Source organism: Phaethon lepturus, unplaced genomic scaffold (assembly GCF_000687285.1).
Source record: "Phaethon lepturus isolate BGI_N335 unplaced genomic scaffold, ASM68728v1 scaffold9656, whole genome shotgun sequence".
In the NCBI taxonomy this organism is placed as follows: domain Eukaryota; kingdom Metazoa; phylum Chordata; class Aves; order Phaethontiformes; family Phaethontidae; genus Phaethon; species Phaethon lepturus.
In genome coordinates this window covers 18,093-38,434 of record NW_010545525.1, presented here as the reverse complement: position 1 = coordinate 38,434, position 20,342 = coordinate 18,093, and the positions used below count along the sequence as shown (strand labels likewise).

At 43.8% G+C, this 20,342-nt stretch overlaps 1 protein-coding gene across 1 annotated transcript in view; it reads right to left on the bottom strand.

The window, feature by feature from the left end:
• The window catches only part of RIN2 (Ras and Rab interactor 2), a 35,147-nt gene that overhangs the window by 9,652 nt on the left and 5,153 nt on the right, over positions 1–20,342 (bottom strand). The window contains exons 2-6 of the mRNA XM_010288977.1: positions 18,776–18,968; positions 17,836–17,947; positions 15,406–15,478; positions 12,015–12,106; positions 7,815–8,945 (exon numbers count right to left, since the gene is read on the bottom strand). Of these exons, the coding sequence (XP_010287279.1) occupies positions 7,815–8,945; positions 12,015–12,106; positions 15,406–15,478; positions 17,836–17,947; positions 18,776–18,968 (1,601 nt within the window). The remainder of the gene's footprint in view (positions 1–7,814; positions 8,946–12,014; positions 12,107–15,405; positions 15,479–17,835; positions 17,948–18,775; positions 18,969–20,342) is intronic.

Here is a 20,342-nt window from a genome sequence, read left to right as displayed (position 1 = left end):
CTTGTAGTGGTGACTCATTGAAGTTTCATTACACCTCATGCCCTTTCCAGGTTCTTTGCCTGTTCTTACGTATTTTTCTTAGACCACAGTCTCTTTCTCCCTCCCCGCCCCCCCTTTTTTTTTTTAATTGCAGACGATTTCTGAGGCTTAGGATTTATACACACCCTACAAACAAGCATTACATCCTCCTGTTTTCTTGCTTTTGCTTTATGCCTTCATTTATTCTATCCTTGTGTTCAGCCATTTTTCCTTTTGGGTCTTCATACCTCTCTTTTCCATACAAACACACCCTTCACACACTCCTCTTATGGTGCCTTCGCTTCATATTGTAGCATTTATTCTGTGTTTGTCTTGCATGCAATTCCCAAATATCCAACTATTGGGAGCTCCCACCTCCCCACCCCAATTCTGAAGGGGCTCCTGTAGCTTCTCTTGCTGTTTTCCCCTCCAGACCCTGACGGAGCTGGCAAAGCCGTGTCTGCTTCATTCCCAGATGCTTTAAATCCATCTGGGCTCTCTCTCACAACGGAGACTATGAAAGCTGCTGGAAGGGAGAAAGAGTGAACGTGAGGAGCAGCATTTGCCCTCTGATTTTCTAGATTTCCCCGTGGCCACCAGTCAAGGCATAACCAGTCCGACGTGTTCTTTATGGCCTGTCACACAGCACGAAGGGTGGATCCAGCTTCCCACCGGACCAGAGACACCAATTATACATAACACGTGGCAACATTTCAAATGACTGATCCGTATCTGTTGTATTTAGCAAAGCCACACAATTACCACTGACAGCACTACCAAACTCAGTAAGGAAAGCAGAAGCATCACCCTTCTGCGCAGTGGCAGAAACCGCCTCTCCCTGCCATCAGGGCTGTCCTCAGGGCTCATGGGGCAGAAATATTTCTTCACCAAGAAAAATGCACAACTCTCACCCACAGGTATGTTAGCTAACTAAGTTTCTAAAGGGTACAACAACTTAGCTCCTTGCTAGCTTCACTGATTTTTTTTTTTTTTTTTTGACAATTCAGCTTGCTGCTTTCATTTCTACTGCCTGTTCAGTTTTTTAAATGGCAAACACACCAGCTGCTTTGCTTGTAAAGCAGAACACCTGTGCAGTTTGCATTCTGACTGCTTGGTCTTGTTTAAGTCAAAATTAAAGCAGTAGGTGCTGCCAAACATTATGTTAAGTGAGAGAACTCTCTTTCCCCACGAAATTTTAACTCCCACAGGCTTTCACTAATGTTCTGTACATAGTTAGCGTCACCACCTTTCATCTCAATAAGGGGAGGTCACCACCACATTTGGTCACAGGAGGCTCGATAAATTGTAAAGAGTTCAGCATGGATCCTCAGAGCCCTTGGTCAGGTACTGAGGGAGCACCTAGGCTGGGATGGGAGATGGGAAAACTCAATATGCTTCTGTGACTCATCCCTATAGGCTCCAGGCTGGAGCTGGTTCAGCTGCTGCCCGCAGCATCAGTACAGAGGGAGCTGCAGACGGGGTCCCTGCTCAGAGACTACAGGAACTGCATGCTGCCGGGAGAGAAAATTCCTCCACGGAGCCCCAGTCCTCGGTTGGGGCCAGGCAAGAAGGGGAAGCCTTAAGTCTTCTGCCCTCAACCCTTAATAAGCAAGTGCCACTCCTACAGCTTCCCATACAGACTAATTGTGCAGGTTTTTACGGCTGTGCAAGACAGCGAGGAGGCATTCTTTCCTATCTGCCATTGGTCACGGGCTCCGAAAGCAGCGCCTGGAAACTGCTTCCAAATTTACTCAATCACATTCCACAATTTCTCTGGGAACTTAAATCGATTTGAAGCAGCACAGAGGAAGAGAGCAGATAACTCAGGTGGCTGTGCTCAAAGCTCCGCACAGACAAGTATTTCTTGCTGAAGGCCATTCCTAATGGTTTCTGTGCTGTTAACGCAATCAGGTAAATAAAAATAGGATGGGATATTTAGTAAAGCATCCTTCAGTGCTGTTCAGTGACTGCATTACAGGTAAAAGGAGACAAATTAAATAAAGGACATATAGCTGTGATTCCAAAGAGATACTAACTGCCTCGACTTGGTAAGGGTAGACCCAGAGAAACTGTCATTTTAATACAGCATGTTTGCACACAATTAGCCAGCAAACAAGGAAGCGACCAAGATATGACAGTGTCTCCAAAATTTGTTGTTGTTGTTTTAAAAACACAAAACAAAACAACCAAAAAACCACCACAAAACCACATAACACTTTTTCTTCTCCCTTATGAATTCTTAGCACAGACATAAGAACCACGGAGTTCTGCCCTCAAATTAAAAAGTGGCAAATTCTAGCAAGCTGAGGAGGCCAATAGCATAGGAAGATTGATAAGGACTAGACTTTTTAACCGTCAATAACACCACCCACATATATCCTAATTAATATAAAACCTATAAATATTTATATTCTTATTAAAGCCTGGAAGGACAGCATTTCTTGTGAGCTGGGTCTTAGGCCAATATTCAGTGTCACAAGACACCTGTAAGCATGTTTGGGATCAGACCATCCAGCTATTTACCCTGTCTTCTGATCTGCTGTTACTGGCCCCTTTCAGAGAAAGGTCTTTCCGGATTTGATCCCACAAAACAATTCCCAGCCAGCAGGAGCTTTCACTGTTTAACTTCTAATGGCCATAGAAAAAGCATAGGAGGGTCTCCCAGGCAAATCAGCATCTAAGTTGTGAACTGAGGACTGGTCCTCTGCGTTAATATCTCTGTATATTTCTCAGATCCAAATTGGCAACAAAAATTCTCCGTTTACTTCACCATACACAGTGTTTTCAAATATCCTTCTGGGATGCTTAATATTCCAAAACCAAAACAGACACTCTTCAGATTTTTTTTTTTAAATTGAGTATCATTTGAGCTGAGCACCATGTAGTGTTCCTAAAATGATACCTATAATTAGCCTCTAGCCTCAAAATGGGAACTGGAAATGCTCTGATAAATGAATTGTGAAGGCCAGCCAGCTAGTTTCGTTGTGACTTGTGGAAACACATCTGTATCCTGTGCTGACATGCTATTTTGTTTTGCTGCAAACCACGCAAGTCTGCATCTAGAGAGGACAACACATTAGTCATCACAACTGTCCTCACACAGCCTCTTTACAGCCCTCGTTGCCTGCAACTGCAGGCGCGCTTTCACCTCTTCCAGGCTGTCGGTTTACCTGTTACCAACTGCTGTTGCTCCACGGAGATTACCTGTTGAGATTCCAGTCCCTGGATTTACACACAAGCCCTGTTCATCATCTACAATGGCCAAATCATTCATCACTGAAAGAAGGGCTCAGTAAAAGACTGAGCGAGCGTGGGAGCCGTCACAAAAAGGCACGGTCCTGCACAGGTAATGTCGCTTGGGAGGCTGAAAGCAGAAGGTTGTTTTTGAACACCACGGCTTGTACGTGCAGGACACCTGACTGCACTGCCTTTGCTTTGTTTCCATTTTCCTATTATCTTCCATGTTCACAGACTGGCACGACTGATACGGATCTATTTTAAGACAACTCATGTCAGGATGACAAGTGACCAGTTCTTGCTGGATGTCTGCAGTGACACAGGCCTAGTCCATGGTGCAGACAAGGGCATCTCCTCCAAAGGAGGAAGACTTTAAAAGCAAGACCTCACACAACCCACATTCCTTGATCATCTGCACAACCCCAAAAGAAAGAGGTAGGACTGAGGTAGGCGACGGATAAGCAGCGATGGCAGCAGTTGAACGATGAAGGAAGAAAGGTCTGTAGGGTAAACCTCCTTGCATTTTACCTACATAAAACACACCAATGAATCACCGAATCACCTGTGCTAGGTTTGTTTTGCTTTAATCAGCTGTGGGTTAATTAAAACTCACACTATGGCTGTGTGGTGAACACATGTCCTCTCTTACAGAAATAGTAATAAAGGAACAGGGACTAAGTCACAATGCAAATCAAAGCTTTGGATGGTTGGGAAAGGGAGAACCAAATCCTCTGCTCAGCGCTTTTAGCACTGCTTCTTACTTGCCCTATCCCCCTGCTCCCGTAGTGAAAGGGGGAACGCTGGGGGACACGTCGGTCAGCCTCAACTCAACATAAAAAGATACTAGGATGAACAACAGGGTAGGGTGGCGGGACGCCAAAACAAATGTACAAGCACCTAAAAAGTAACACAGTGCTAAAAAACAGCCAACACGAGTTTTTCAAGAAGAAATAATGGCATACCATTCTAATCCCTTTAAGAGAATAATTGGATCAGTGAAGAAGATAGGAGCAGGGGGTGGGCTGTATCTTAACCTTTAAGACCCATAACCCTACTTCATGCAACTTTCCTGTAAGGAAACAAGGGAAAGACTGTCTTGCTGTAATTACTGTAAGATGAGTACATGAACGGGTGCATAAAATACTGCACTGAGAGCCCAATTATCAACGGCTGACTGTCAAACAAGACAGCTATTTCAAAAGAGGTACCATGGGGGTCAGCCCTGGGCTTCAGTGTCTCTAGTATTTTCATTAAGAATTTGGATGATAAAGCAGAGAGTTCACATAGAAAAAAAAAAACCACATGTGGTATCATGGCAGGGGTGGGAGAAGGGCATCACCAGTCCTATGGAGACCAGGTTTAAAAGTATCTTTCTAAGTGGGAAACAGCCTTAAAGCTATCATGATAAAATCTCCTAAGAACAGAATTAAAACATTGCCTCTCAGCACAAGGAATACAAAGGTAAAAGCACTGCTCAGAGGAGCCTCCCTCAGAGCAGCTGGCACATCGGCTCCCGTGGGGAACGGGACACGGTCCTCTGTACAGCCTCCAGCTCCACCTGCCCGTGACTCCTCCGTACAGACCCGAGTCCCTGTGACACGTCCTGCCAGTAAAGGGCCAACACCTTCTCTCCAAGCCTCTTTTAACTTTCAACATTTTAAAATCTGTTACAGATTAGAAATACCAAAACAAATAATGGGCAGTATTGTTTAGGCACCTTCCCACACTATTGGTTAATACCTTATTGCCAAATTACTTAAACCAGTCATTTCTTGGGCTAGGCCCAGATTTGGGCATTCAGACTGAAGTTGTTCAGGTGTTAGATCCCGCCTGGTGATCACCTGGTGAACTGATGACCATCGGCTTGGCTCCTCTCTGTTCACAGCCAGGAAAAGAAGAAACACAAACAAAAACGCCCAAACATTTGCCGTTCAAGCAGCTGTGGACTACCAGGGTCTCCTCTGACCAGTCCAGGTCTTTATTCTGTGGATACATAGTCAGGTGTGGACATCTTAAAAAAAAAAAAAAACAAACTTTGCATTTGTCCTTAAACAATAAAAAGCCATGTGCCTTAGTCTTGGTTCTGTCCCAAGGCTGGAAATCCCATTCTTTCTGGAAGGGTTAACCGCCTCAGTGCTAAGATTAGGAGGCATCTGTCAGGAATAATTAGAAACACTGATGCACATTCCCCCGATGATTTGGTAGAAGATAACAGTTTGACATGGCCCCTGTCTGGGAAACTTAAAAGATCTCCCACAGCAGTCTTTTGCTTGCAAGAGTCTGGGAAGTCTGTGATGCAGTTCTGTAAGAAAAGCTACGCTACCGCAAAGATCATTACACAGACACAGGGGAACGTCCCAAACAGCAAGGGCTTCACGAAGCCTGGGGGTTGCTGCTCTAGCACGTACTGAAACCCAGGAGGCCACAGCAGGATAAGGTGAAGTCTGGCTCCCCAGAACAGGCGACCAGCACCGACACTTCTGCTGGGTGGGAGGAGGCAGCAAACACTGTCTCCAGCTCCTCTCCACAGAGGCAGGACGGGCCCAGGGAGCAGAGAGGCATGAAAATTTCCCCTCCCCCGCCGGCAGCAGCAGCGGGGTCGGGTCACAGCATGAAGCTGCTATTACACAAGTGCGCCCGGCGCCTCTTTGCGACTGCCCGGCAGGGACGGCCGCTCTGGCCCGCTCCAACTCGGCGCTCACCGGGCCCGATCGGAGCCTCTGAGCTGCGGCACTGACTCACCACCGCCGTGGGACGGCACGTGATGAACAGAAGGAAGGAGTGCTTTCCCAGCAGCATGCATCCAGCCCGAGGCTGACACGCCGAGAGGAAAAACCTGCACCACAGAAGCGCAGACTGACAAGAGAGGATAAGTGACTGCTCACAAAGTTAAAATTCAGGCTGCAATTCCGTACTGAAATAGTCAAGCAAAACTGCGGATAATAGGCAGGGCTACACCATAAAAAGCTCTCTATAGGGATGACTAAATCTTGCTGTCACATAGTTATCTGCTTAGATCAGCAACATCTGATGCTCCTGATCCACTGTTGTGGTTGTTTGCAGGCTCGAGCCACAGGCAGTGGATGATTCAAAAGCAAGCTCTTCCTTTGTTTAAACTATCCTGCTTTATAAATTAATTGCATTTAATCACATGATCAAAGCCAGACTTTCAGTCGCTGAAGAAAACCAGTGTAGTTTAGTTATTATATTTCACAGCATATGCTACTCCAAAGTACCGGAACATTAAAAAGCAGACAGCGTTTTGCCAGTCTTCAGAGACCCGCAGCCCGATTTAACCACACCCTTACGATGAAAAGTACAAGTCAAACCAAGCTTTCACCAAGTCACAAGCAAACCAGATCTTTATTTCTTTGTCGAAAACCCAGTACACTGCAGAAATCCAGGCAAAAATGTACCTGCACCACTGCTCAAATCGCTGCTTTTTTCTTCCACATTAACACCCACATAATATTCTTTATTATTGTAGTGAGAACATTACATGTCTTTGAAACAGTCTCGATTTCAAGGACATTCTTCGTAGTGTTATATTTGCTTTAGCACTGCTTGTTACTTTTGCTTGACTTTATAAATGAAGTTGAGGTTACATGAGAATACTTCCTCTCAGTCAAGGACAGACCCAAGTATCAACCTAAAAATCACCCTCTAGTCCCAGAGAAAAAACTATCTGCCAATTTTGCACTGGGCCAACTGTTGTGACACTGGGGTACAGGAGAAAAACAAGCAAATTAGGACTCAAGTGAGCTCACAAGGAAAATATTCTGCCCTGAGGGATGTTTACCTCCTAAATGTGGCTTATAGGCTCTTTCACAAATACTGCTCAGACTCAGCAAGACAGAGGGGCAGTGAGACTTTATGCAGCGATAATGATTTCACTTTTCTGAATACACAAGTCTCCCTCTGTTGTTATAATATGTATTCAAACATATAGCTCATCTGCAACCATTTATAAACATGTACACATAACAGAGGTATAGAAAGCCTGAAATTAGCAGCCCCTTCCTCTCTCTTGCACACATTTGTTTATCTGTTTTACAAAACTCTCGGGTATCTTTTTATTTAGCTTCAAGTGTAGGGACAGTGCAGCTTTGCTGGGATTGAATGTTAGGAAGAACTAGAAAAGTAAGTTGCTGTGAAATGCCTTTCTGCTCTTAACCGTCACTGCTTTTGACTAAATTCTAGTTTTACGGCTACAATTCATATGGTTAAAATTGGCAGAGTTTTGGTCCAAGCATTGAGAACTATTTCAGCCCAATTCAGGGAAAAATACACATGTGCCAGCAACTAAAGGATTACATATTGTCAACAGTACAGAAGTAAAAAAAAAAGTAATCATCACAGGTAAAAAGTCCACATTGCAGCTATTTTAAGGGTAACTTTAAGGGGTGTGGAGTTGTTTTGTTTTAAGACTCAGATGCTCAATGGCTCCAACTCTGCTAGCAAAGTCAACCCCACCTTTCCAAACTGGCACAAAGACTATCACGATAAACACAGATTACACATTTTCACCTTCCCCCAAAACATAGGACAGTGTTTCTTACCTATTTGGTCCTCGGGAATCAGCGATTCGATTGGGGGGTCAAGTTCAGAGCTTTGGGACAAATAGTTCTTGACTTGGGTCATGAACTGCCGAATCGTTTGCAGCATATCAGTGCTCGAGACATGGCACTCCTTGTTTTCCTGGAGAAAGCTGACATAGTCCTGCACTAGGCATCCAAAATAAGTGCGTTTGTCCTGGGACATCTCGGCAATTTTCTTGATCATCCTCTTTTCAGGGGTCATGAAGGAACTGAAAACTCCACTAACTTTCCGTAGCTGAGATTTCACAATCTTGGGGAGAACAAAAGAACTGTTTCTTTTCTTCTTGGGCTTCAAAGGGGGTGCCATGCTCTCTTGGTCGCTTTCCCCCTCAAAATCCTCCAGGCTGCTGTTCGTGTCCCCCTCATAGCCAAACAGCGGCATACTCCGATCAAAGTCCAGCGAGTCGGACGAGGAGGTGGAAATGCTCATGTCGCTCAGTCTCTGCCTGCCTCCATTCCACGGTATGTGTGACTCAGAGCTGGTAGCTACCGTCTTTTTGGCAGCTGCCGGAGCCGACTCAGGCAGGCCTTCACCTGGAACGCCAGCAGCTTTGGGCACACGCACCGAGCTGCAGCCAGGTCGAATTACTGCTGTGGTCTTTGAGCCACCTTCCACCTCTGAGCAAACAGCCTGCTTCTTCAGCCGAGGAGGCGGAATAGGGGTTGGTTTATTCTGCAGCAAATCCAAGCCTCTCTCTTTCTTATGGTTGACTGTTTCTGGCATGCTCGCCTGCTTTATAGTCCTGGAAAGCTGTGGACTCGTGAGGATGCTATTAATAGAAGGAGGTGGCGGCCGGGGCGGCGGGGAGCGAGGCCTCGCTGTGCCATTCACGTCTTGAGTTCTTGGGCTCTGCCTTTTCAGACTTCCACTGACATCCTGGCTGTGCACTTTTAAGAAGAGGGGATTAATGAAACACAGCGCTCCGTTGGTCTGGCTGCACTCCAGCTCTGAAGGCGTTCTGGTTCGTATAGAATGCACTCCATTTATAAGGCAGAGTTGACGTGAGTCTTTACAAGCACTGTCCAAAGGCACAGGCCTACAGGGAGGTGAAGGATCCGGGGGGTTGCTGTTAGCCGGGGAGCTCCAAAAGTCTGAAAATCATCATTGCGTTAACGTAAGAACGCAAAACAGCACGCAGATAGCTTTCAGAACATTCAGCTCAACATCACCAGTTTCAAGTGTTAAGAAATCTAGACAAGCTTTTGTTAATTCAAGGGAAAAAAAAAATTCCAAGTGAACCTCTTAAAGCACCAGCAGACATAACTGCATGCTACGCTCCTAGGGCTGTTTTCACTCATTTATAAATATCACGACCAATGCATAGCTTCAAATCAGCCCACTGAACTAAGCTTAAAAATAAACCAAGAACCAGAAAAGGAATGGAGACTAACACAGTAATTCTTGCCAACTTGAGACTGAAATGAACATAAACTGCTCACTAGCATCTCACTCAGGAGAAATAAGCCTAGATTCTCAGCTGGTATTAATAAGCTCACTCCGTTCAAGACAACAGTTAGGCTAATTTACACCAGCTGATGGCCACTTATGGCAACTCAACAAAAACTTTGATTTCATTTCTTTTGATAGTGAACAGATGAAACTACACCTGAAAAGACAGCCCACATTTTGCTGTGGTGGGTGCACACATATCTTTAGCCAAGCAGACCAAACGCTCACGTGTCTAAGAGCACTGGCCTGGGGCCCTGCCTTTGCAACCGTGACACAGTTTAGCTGAGGTTTTAGACACTCATCAGCACATAAATACACTGAATGTGCAGTCCCACACCAGCAGTGTAGAAAAGCTGTGCTAAACCAGAAAGTTTCAGCTGCAGCCTCCACACCTGTCCCAGCATGTTTGTGAAACTGAGTCAATAGTAAAGCCCATCAGCTCCTGAAAGTATAATGATTGAAACCAAACAAGCCCTTGAGGACACCAATAGGACTGAAATGAGGGAGGAATACCAGAGGAGGGAGATTTTGCTAAAATTTGCCAATCTTGACATGGCCCCTTTTCCTGTAGTGTCAAGATGCCTCCTTTGGGCTGTTGAGCAATGACACCTGGGCCCAACTGCAGAAATGCCAAGCACTCCACAACAGGGTCCATGCCTGGCAGCTGTGTCTTGCCTACAGGGCAGAAGACAGGAAATAGCCCCTGGTGACAGGCCATGGCCAGAGAACATATGTAGGCACAGACATATTTCTCTACATACTCATGCAACGCTGCTGTTTTTTTCCAGCTCCATGACTTCACATCCTGCTTGCATCCCTCAGCAGCCTGGCCAGTGTGCCTGGCACATGGGCTGTTGCAAACACACATGATGTAAGCACTGCTGCAGGTAAAACACAAGACTGACCAAGAGAGGGAATCTTTTGTTCAGCACGTGAAACCTTAGAGGTCAGCAAGAGTCTTGAACCCTTTACCACCGGTTCTTCCTGATGTGGTTTGCTGGGCTAGATGCTGTTGACCTGCCTTGTGCAGCTCTCCCTCTAAGCCTACCACATAACAGAGCTCTGACACGAGTTACAACCCTCCATGCTCAGACCAGGGTGTTTTGCGCCTAAGTGTTGCTTAAGGAAAGCTCACATTTAACAGGAAAGGCCCTTGGGAGTTTTTAAGGCATCTCTTAGCTCCACAGAGTTGAGGGGCTAACTTCCTGGTGTGCTCTTTTGCATGTGCACACCTAAAACTCCATCAGAATCTCAACTTTGTTGTCTAGTTTTTGCTCACTGAAACTGTGATCTTAATCTAGCATATAGTAGGTAATGGATCCCAAATATGCCAACCACACAGGCACTGATCCACCAGTCTTCTCCTCAGCTTCCAAATGTATTAGCTTAAAGAAACAACACACACAATGCAGACAGACTGTTCAAAAGCAAGGCTAACTCTGCAGCAAGTAGGCCATGGTGCTCTCAGGTACTAACTAAGGACAAAGACAGAGTGGTTAGTCTGGAGAGCTTGCTCAACACCACCACTATTATCTCCTATGGAGAAAGTCACCTAATGTTAATCTAAGGCTTCCAGGTGTCACAGACATCATCTTCACTACATTGTACCCCAATCAAGCCTTTTTTTTTTTCTCTCCCCATCCAAGCATTCACCTGATCAACAGTTCCATGTTTTCCTCTATTCCCATGAAAATCCATACTTTCATCCAATTACCTAAACTTGTAGATAAGCAGTGCAGAAGTCATTCTTCTCCTCTCTAAAACAAATCCCTGAACTGCATTGCTACTGCAGCAAAACAAAATGCAAAGCAGTGCAATACTTCCCTGTGTATGGCCTTGCTGAAAAGTCGCACCAAATAGTTCCAGAGATCCTCATGCTAACACTCTGATTTAGTGAGGATCCATTCCTAAATCGAAGATGATTCAACAATCTATTGGGACAATTCAAAAATCTACGAGGAAAAAGACTGCCAACAGTCAACCCTCCCTTCCTGCAAAAGGAAATGAGGCCATTCAGCACTTCACAGGAGTTGCTCAACAGTTATCTGGGTGGAGCTCGCGTTTCAGATCCCACCAGGCTTTGCGTCCCCTGCAAGCTCAAGGTATGTTTTACAATGAGCCTGTATTTGGTTGTAGCAGGCAAGTGATGCGAGCACATGTCCTTGCATCGTCTTTTGTTACTTTAAAAATTTCACCAAATCAATGTGCATGGATACATTCTGCAGATCTTGTGTATACACTCCTCCTTTTATCAATATGCTATTGCATTGATCTCAAAAATCACCACTCTATGATCACATGTCAATCTGAACATAAATTTTATTAACAGTGGTCCTCAGTTCCTACACTCTCCTGGCAACTCCAGCAAATTATCGAACTAGTGCCTGCTATGTAAGCCTGGAACCAACATAAGCCCTCGGAGGAAAAGCTACATCAAACCTCTGCCTGGGGACTCTAAGACTTGCTTTGCCCAAGGGCTGCCCAGAGAGGGGAGAGGAGAAGGCAGGAAGGAAACAGCACTAACAAAATTATCACAGAAGGAAGGAAGAGCACCAAGGTCACAGTTTGGCAAGGACAAGGTTTGGCCTTCCCAATAAGACAAGCTGCTTTTCTAAATGAAATGTGGATCATCACTGACCACTGATACAGACTATTTCTTCAAGCTTACAACAATCCTGCAGTGAATGACATCTATGTCGAGAACTACTTACTCAGTCCGAGCTGAGCGATCTCTTCAAGTTCAGCTTCTGTCTTTGCTGAAGCAACAGCATGAGGCAACTTCAGGGTGAATGGAAGGACATCCCTGTTGTCAAAGACAAAAACAATTACGTTTTTCACAACAACATCTATAGTTTTAAAAGCATTTGTTTTCAACACTGGCAGTGGCTGAGCTCCGATTCTTACTTTCTGCTTGAGCTATGTCAGGTAGCGAGAGCCCTAAACACACAACACACAGTGAAAACATTACCAGCCCCAGGGCTCTTTTACGTTGGAAAGCAGCCTGAAGTGCAAATGACAGTCAAGTCTCCAGGACTCTCATTTCCACACAGGCTCATTTCCACAGAGCCATCCAGTATTTTTTCCCACTACAGCAGAAGCTGTTACACCTGTGTCTTTTACAAGCATATCAATGAGATGCAAAAGTGTTATCTGCCCTTAACCCTTCAGTGAAGCTTCTTATTCTCTGAATATGCTCTTGATTGCTCTCAAAGCTGCATTCCAATTGTCAGAATAAAAATTTGAGCACTTGAGCAGCTACCCTAAATTTCTAAACTCAGATGTTTTGGTACTACTCTGCCCTAGGTTGAAAGTGCTTCATTTAACAAAGTCTATACGGTTTTTCTTCACTGCACGCTAGAAGTTCAATAGTTGTTTGCAAAGGGAGATGCATGAATGCGTGAACAAAATAAGCCAAATGCAGTGTAAAAAAGTGTAAAAAACTTTTAGACAGAGATTTTAAGGGACAACATTACTTAACCATATGTACATGTATGAGTATTACCATCAATCAATACTGTACCTCTTGCCTGCCAAATTGGTACAGATACACCTTCAAACAACAGTGGATGCTAAACTGCAAAACCTGTAGTAGAGTTACCTATGTAATTAAGAGTAAATGAGAACAAATGGAACACAGGAATCCTACATACAACTGGTGCCAACATAATTTTTTTTTTTTTTTTTTTTTAAGGCTGAGAACAAGGCAACTGTCTGTTGTAGCACAGACAGATAGTGGGCTTTTATCACATAAATATTCTCTATATTGTATGTTAACTTGCAGAAAAAACAGGATCTCACAATGCCACACAAATTCAAACCAAGCTGAAACACTAGCTAAAAAGTATTTGAAAAGATCCTTTCAACATCCTACCACAGATAAGCTAGAGTCTAGAACATCATCACAGACTCAGTACAAACACAGGTAACACTTGACAACTCATACAAACTGACTGGGTGTCTATTGCAAGAAATCCCCTCCGGATTTAGGAATTCCTCCTGGTTTTGCTGTTATGTACCAAACAGTTCTCTCTCTCTTTCTCATGATAACTATGTATCAACTTCCCTAAGAAGTCTATACATTTTCTTCTTGCGCCTCCAGCAATCCTAGGCTGCTGCCTGAAGAGGACAAGGATGCTGGGTAGATGCTGCCACTTAAGAAACATTAGGCAAACAGAAACACTTAGGATGTTTCTCCAGTGAATGGGGAAATAAGCATCTGCTTCCAAAAGCATATCCACAATCAAAGAATGAGCTTCATTTACTGAAATCTTTGGACAGGTTTGCAGCTGACGTAGTATTTATTACTGGTATCTGTGGATGGGTTTGCAGCTAAAGTTGCATTTAAGACAATGCACTAGGAAAGCTTTAACACCACGTCCAAGTTGTGTTCACCACTCTTTTCACTGCTTTCCCCTTCCCCAAAGGGCAACAAGAAAAGGAACCGAACAACAAACAGGTGAAGTGCCTGCTCATGCAGTTTTGTGTGTGCTTCCTGAATGGGAGGCCTGGCTGCATCAGGATACTAAAGTCACACTTGGCTGATGGAATACCGTTAAGAAAATTAAAGCCACTTTGCAGAGAGAGACTCTCAGCTATGAGACTCACGAGCAAGGCAACAAGCTACCGTGTGTTTGTGGGCTTACTTTTAGCAAACATGAAGCCATGTGCAGCCTTCAGCGAAAGAAACGGGATTAACTAATGCAAAGAAACCTACATTTGCTGCATGCTCCCTGTAGGCACTTCGAGGGAATTCACCAGAGCCTGGCTAGCGCGCAGAACCGAGAGCATAACGAGATAAGGAATCTCTCGTCATTAAACTGCTTTTAAATGCAGTTTCAGCTCATTTCTCATCTGAGTGCTGACCAATTACCTATGTGGTATCTTTCATCACATGCATGTACAGCTCGGCAAAATGGAGGCCACAAAGGGGGTCTAGGTGTTTCTCTACCCACAAACAAAAACAGTAAGCATGGCTACCTAAGTACATCCCTGGTGAGCATTTCCCACACCAGAAAATCACCACTGTAGGCACTAATTGGTAACCGCATTGCAGTAAAAGGACCAAGACCATCAAAGCTGCCTCTCCCCGCTTCCTTCAGAAAACATGCAGACATGCAGTTTGGCCGTGTCCTGTCCGTGGATAAATTTCACAGAAATTCACAGAATCATTAAGGTTGGAAAAGACCTTTAAGATCATCAAGTCCAACCATCAACCCAACACCACCGTGCCCACAAAACCATGTCCTGAAGTGCTACGTCCACACATTTATAAAACAGAGGTTTATAAAACTGAGGTTTGTTACATATCTACCTGAAATTACATTTTCATTTAATTTGCATGAATTGAACTTGTTATCCCTGAATCCAAATCTACTTCCTATGATCAGGTCTCCTATAATGCCCTCATGACTTACCAAAGCCAAGTCTAAAATAGCACCATTTCCTGTCATGTTAGCAAATCTCTGTAGGATATTTTTATTGCCTAGTTTCACTTGAAAGTAAATGTAAGGCTTGAGCATCAGTCTGGAAGTTTTCACCAGTAAACTAAAGTCAAATTGAAAACAACTTAAAAGATAAAAAACATCAGCTATTTTTAATCTGCATAATACCTGGAAAACAAGCTGAGCAACCATAAACTGGAAAGCTGATGAGGCCATTTTTGTTGTTCACAATTTACATCCACATCTCTCAGTTGCCATATTCTACACTGTCATCCGATATTTTGCCATTATGCTCCAAAGATGCTTTTTACTAGCAATTCCAAGAAATGGACATTGCAAGATAGTTTATGGTGCTTACTAAATGAGTTACAGAGCAGTCAAGAAAGCATTACAAGGTATCAGCTAAAGTAGAGTTCAACTCGGCAACACCTCACAGCTGGGCAGGCATCATCACACCAGCCTTCCAGTAATCAGTACCAAGACAGACAGAGAGACTTGCTTCAGATTCTCATCTCTTATTTCTCCCATTACCTTCCAAGACTACCCAGGGATATTTGTAGATTGGCAACATCAATATAACGCTGAACCAAGTCCTTGAGATTCTCTTTTTTTTTTTCAAGACAGCCTAGCCAATGCGACTCAGACCATAACACCATCTTACCTGCTAATGCAGTAGAAAGCAATGAGCCTGAATAAATCAGCAAAACTTATTCCAGACCCCTCCAAGGAAAATGCTGCAAAGAAAGTTACAAGAGGGAAAGAATCACACATCTATCCACCATTTCTTAGAAAACCTTAATAAAATGCATCTCAGATTTCTGCATAAAATTAGTGTTTGCACCATCAAGCTAGCTACTGTTTGGTTAAGAGAAAAGAGCTGGCATCTTTTCTGGAGGAGCACATCTCTGCTAAAGGCATTTTCAAGAATATACTGATAGTCTTGGCGGTGGGTTTGTTTTTGTATTCCACACACATGGTCTAATTCCTCGGACACAGATCAAGTGTGATTAGAATTGCACAACATTTTGCTAATAGACAATAAATCAATAACTGAGGCTTTGTTTGCCCAGGGTACTAATATACCTAATATTTCAATCTCTTATTTCCTCCTCTTGCATTCCATCCTACTCACTTGCCCTCTCCCCAGACGTGTTAGCACCTAATGTGACATGATAAATTTTCATTCACTTCAAGAAAACCATTTAATCTGAAAACCCTTTTAAAAAAACACAACTAAAGACAATTCTGCTTCATGCCACTGCCTTGCACAATGGAGGAGGAAGACACGAGTAATGCCTTTCATTTTTTCCTGCTCCATACCATTGCTTCTTATTGATATAAATACTTGTTCACAGTAGTAATGACATAGAAGTGATTACCACTTCACTTACATTAAGCTCTCCCCGATTCCAGTAACAAATCTCACGCAATGACTAGAAATACCAAGCAGAAGCAGCTCCTAGAGTGAAACAATCTAGATGTTTTGCCTCTAGACATGACTGAATCCAGAACAGAAGGAAGAGCATTTATGAAATAAGGGTAGGGTAAGACAGGTTCCTGAAGCACATGAATGCCCATCACTTGCAGCCTCAGACAACTTCTACAAAGGAGTAAATGTAAAGTCTGTGATTGCTTCAGCCCACCCCTGAGCTAGAAAAGCGAGATCACAGGGGTGAATCTGCAGCTGATGTGGTGCACACGCTATCGCTGTTTCACTGGCAGAGGAACGTTTCTGAAATTTATCTCCCAAGGAGTACTTGCACTGCTGCACACACTTCAGACATCTGGGCTGAAACGATGCAGGCTCCTAGGCTTGGTGAAGAAAGCCAAAAGCCACACAAGCAGCTTTGGATACCTCAGCAATACTTCTCAGTGAGTAGCTAAGGCATAATTTTGTCAGTGTTCCATGCTGTAAGGCCAGCTCCCCCACACCAAGGTTCCAGTGCTACTGACTATAAAGTCTGCACATGAACCAGAGAAAAATTCAAGTCAGGTACTGATCTTCTTTCCAGCCTTTACACTGTTCCCAGAAAAAGGGATGTCTTTAAGAGAGACACTAACGATGCAGACAGTAAGCAAGCAGGTGGTCTGGGTGCAGGCTAAGAGAGGATGAGTGTTCAGACCCCTGACTACAATTAAAACCTCAGCTATGACTGGTGGGTAAGAATGTTAGTAGATACTTCCCCCTTGTGGTAAAATTTTATTCATGAAAGACAATATATTATTATTTTATTTTCTAGATGGGAGAGGGAATTCATTAGCATAACAAGCCCACAAACACAGCCTTAGATCACACTTAGATCAACCATCATTGATAGTTTTCTCCTCTCTTTGCCATGACTATTGATGATTTTCTCCAATTTTCACTTTCTTGTTAAAATGAACCGTTTGCTCCACTTTCAGTTGCTGCACATCATACACTCAGCAGCTGCAGCTTCCTTTTTCCATTCCTATCCCTCAAACACATTTTTCACACCCTGCCTCTAAAGAGACCAGGGCAGTATTGTTTGCAAACTGACTGGAACTCTAACATTCGCTCATTGCTATTAGAAAACAGGGAACAAATGTAGTTGGAATTAAAAAAGAAAAATCATTGATCTTGCCTCAGAAACAGTTCCAAAGGGTTAAATTCCATCTAGTTATTACATTAAAAAACCAAAACACAGACCAAACCACTGCACCCAAATTTGTAGACAGAGAGAGCTCATGACAGAGTTGCATCCAAGCAGAGTCCCCTGAGTACAAGGAAATGCAAGGACATTTCATTGACAGCAGACAGGATTATAGACTGTGTTTCTACAGAAGATAACTACCCACAATAATCAGTGAATCCTGGATTCAGCAACATACATAAAAGAAATATTCCAGTTGCGTCCAGCACAGATTTAAACATTTCTGAGTATCTTTCCTTCTCCAGGATATGCCTGACCCAGAGCCCTCCGAAGACAGCACTAGACAGCACTGTAGGCAGTCTGCAACACTATTTGCATGACTTTGGGTATCACCTTCTGCTGCGGGTTTCACCAGTGCAGAGTGCTCCTTCCTCATACAGGATGAGAAATAGCTGAAAATTATGTAACTCAAAACTTACTGTATGTGCTTTCTTTTATTGCAAATTCTTTTAGGCAGGACCCACAGTCACTGGGCAGACGCAGAGAGATGACTTTCTTCTGCAATCTTGCAGATTTCCTAACCAGAAATATCTGTTGTGGAGAAGGCAAAAGGACATGTTTTAGCTTCATCACAGATGCCTTAGTAAGAGAAAGATTATAGACAAGAGGAACAAGAACAACTTCATGATCTCTAATCTGTATAAGACATCTCAGAATTCTACCCAGCTGTTACTGTATCAGGTCCAACAGCTTAGTGTAAAATGGCAGCAGAATATTTAGAAAAGCATCTCATCCCTGTATAACACAGACATGTGATACCAAGTCCATTATGCCCTTCTCTGAGCTCTCCAGTTGAACACGCAGCAAATCCCAAGCCTTAACTCAAGCTGCAGAGTCTGGAGAAGACTGATGGTGGAGTGTCCCACTGTGTCCCACCAGCCCGTTCATGCAATCCTTCTGCACCAGGATGGAGGCAGCATCAGAAACATGCCATCAGCCCCATCCAAGCAGACAGGGTCTGGTTTCCATCATAGCAGCTTTAACGCAGGCACCGGTGAAGGACAAAATGCTGACATTTCCCATTTATCTACTGCTTTCTCATTATGGGGGAAATACACCTGTTACATACAACAAGGTCCAACTTTGGAGCTGTAATTGCAGCAGTCTAGTCCTCAGCTCCAGAGGACCCCAAACTAGTCCTCCAACGTATCAGCCCAGGTAATGGGTCACATTCCAAACTGGTCCAGCTGCCAAGCGCTCAGGAAGCCCTCACCTGGATTACCCAAAGCATGGAAGAAATGGGGGTGGGATATTGGCTGGTTGGTTTGTGGGGTTTTTTTGTTTGTTTTGTTTTGTTTGTGGGTTATTGTTGTTGTTTTTAAACACTTGCATCGAATAAATTGAAATGTAACTTCTTACCCCAGGAGGCTGGGCCTGCAGAATTTCCACGGCTTCGGCATCGTTCAGACCAAGCTGCAGCCACACAGGGTGAGTATGAAGGAGCTTGTCCAATATGCTTAGCTTGTTGGATAGGCTGTCATATCCAGAGTCCCGGGGACAGCTTTTTACATCATTTTTCTCAGGAGAGACATTATCCATATCTTTTATTAGACTGTGAAAAAAATTTTAAAATTTGGATTAGACATGCTAACCTCCTGGACTGGTATTTCTTCTACTGAGAATTCATGTAATTAGTGTACACAAAAATTCTCTTAGCCATAAGATTTCTTTCTTTCACTTGTCTTCAATTCATCAGCTAGCTTTAAGATAAGCCTTAGCATTCTTTGATTAGCTTGCTGAAATTCGGTAATCACTTCAGATTCAGGAGTATATATATACGTGATTGCTTGAACATTTCGCCTCCTTTCTTTGTTACGTTCACATTTGGAAAAACTTCTCTTCAAAAGGTATTTATATGCAATTCAGGTATTTTTATTCCCAGAGAGACTGCAAAAGCTACAACCCACAGAAATCCTCCTCTGCCCTGCCCGTCAGAAAAATCTGTTCAATACTCTGACTATGGAGCAACCCACTACCTGCTGGCGATCACTGCACCAAACACAAGCACTTTGTCTGCTTGTAGGGATTATTTCCACAACAGAAGCCCACAAACTAGCATTTTGTCATCTTTTCCCCAGACTACTGTCTCTGCTCCACCAGGCCTATCATCTTTCGCAGCTGCATATCCATCTTTGCTCCCCTCCGCTAACGAGCGGTCAGAGACCTCAATCCAGGGAAAAAAGGAGAAAGGAAAAAAAAAAGGGGGGAGGAGGGGAAGGTTACATCCCGCAAATAAGCCTAAAACACAGCTTCATTAAGAAATCATCCTAAGTGGCAGGCGTTTTTCATGGTTCATGCTCTAAATATTTACATTTTTGCCGTTTTGCTATGAAAGGTCCTTACCTAACATTTTAGTACTACACTTCCCAGGATCAGAAGCAATTAAGGAATTGTGTATTCATGCTCCTAATTCCTTTGGTTCTGGATCGACTCCTGTGTGAGGAATAAAGGCTAACCTAGATGTGAATGCGGCAAACTAGCACAAGGTTAAAATCTGTTTGGGGCAGGGCAGCTGAGCTACTGCTAAATTCAGTAATGAAGTACTGTTCTTGGAGGCTGCAGATACTTGTTACCCATTAAAAAATCCAAATAAATAGAATACTTGGAGAACTCCTTTTGTTGTGCAAAGCTTCACCATCATTGACATAACACAGAACACCCAGTACGACTGCACATGTGTGGCTGGTTCAAATTCCTCATTTTTGAGCTAGAAGTACATCCTGTGATTCTTCCAGTGCCGAAATCACTACAGAACAGTTCCTCTGGTAACAGCTTCCCAATGACAATAATTGAGCATAGACAAAAAACACCCTGCCAGCTCAAGATCTGACTCGCCAAGATGTCAGGCACAGAGGCTGCATTCTCCCTACGGACCTTTTCCTGTGGCAGAAGAGGTCCTGAGCGGGCAGAGGGCAACGCAGCTGCG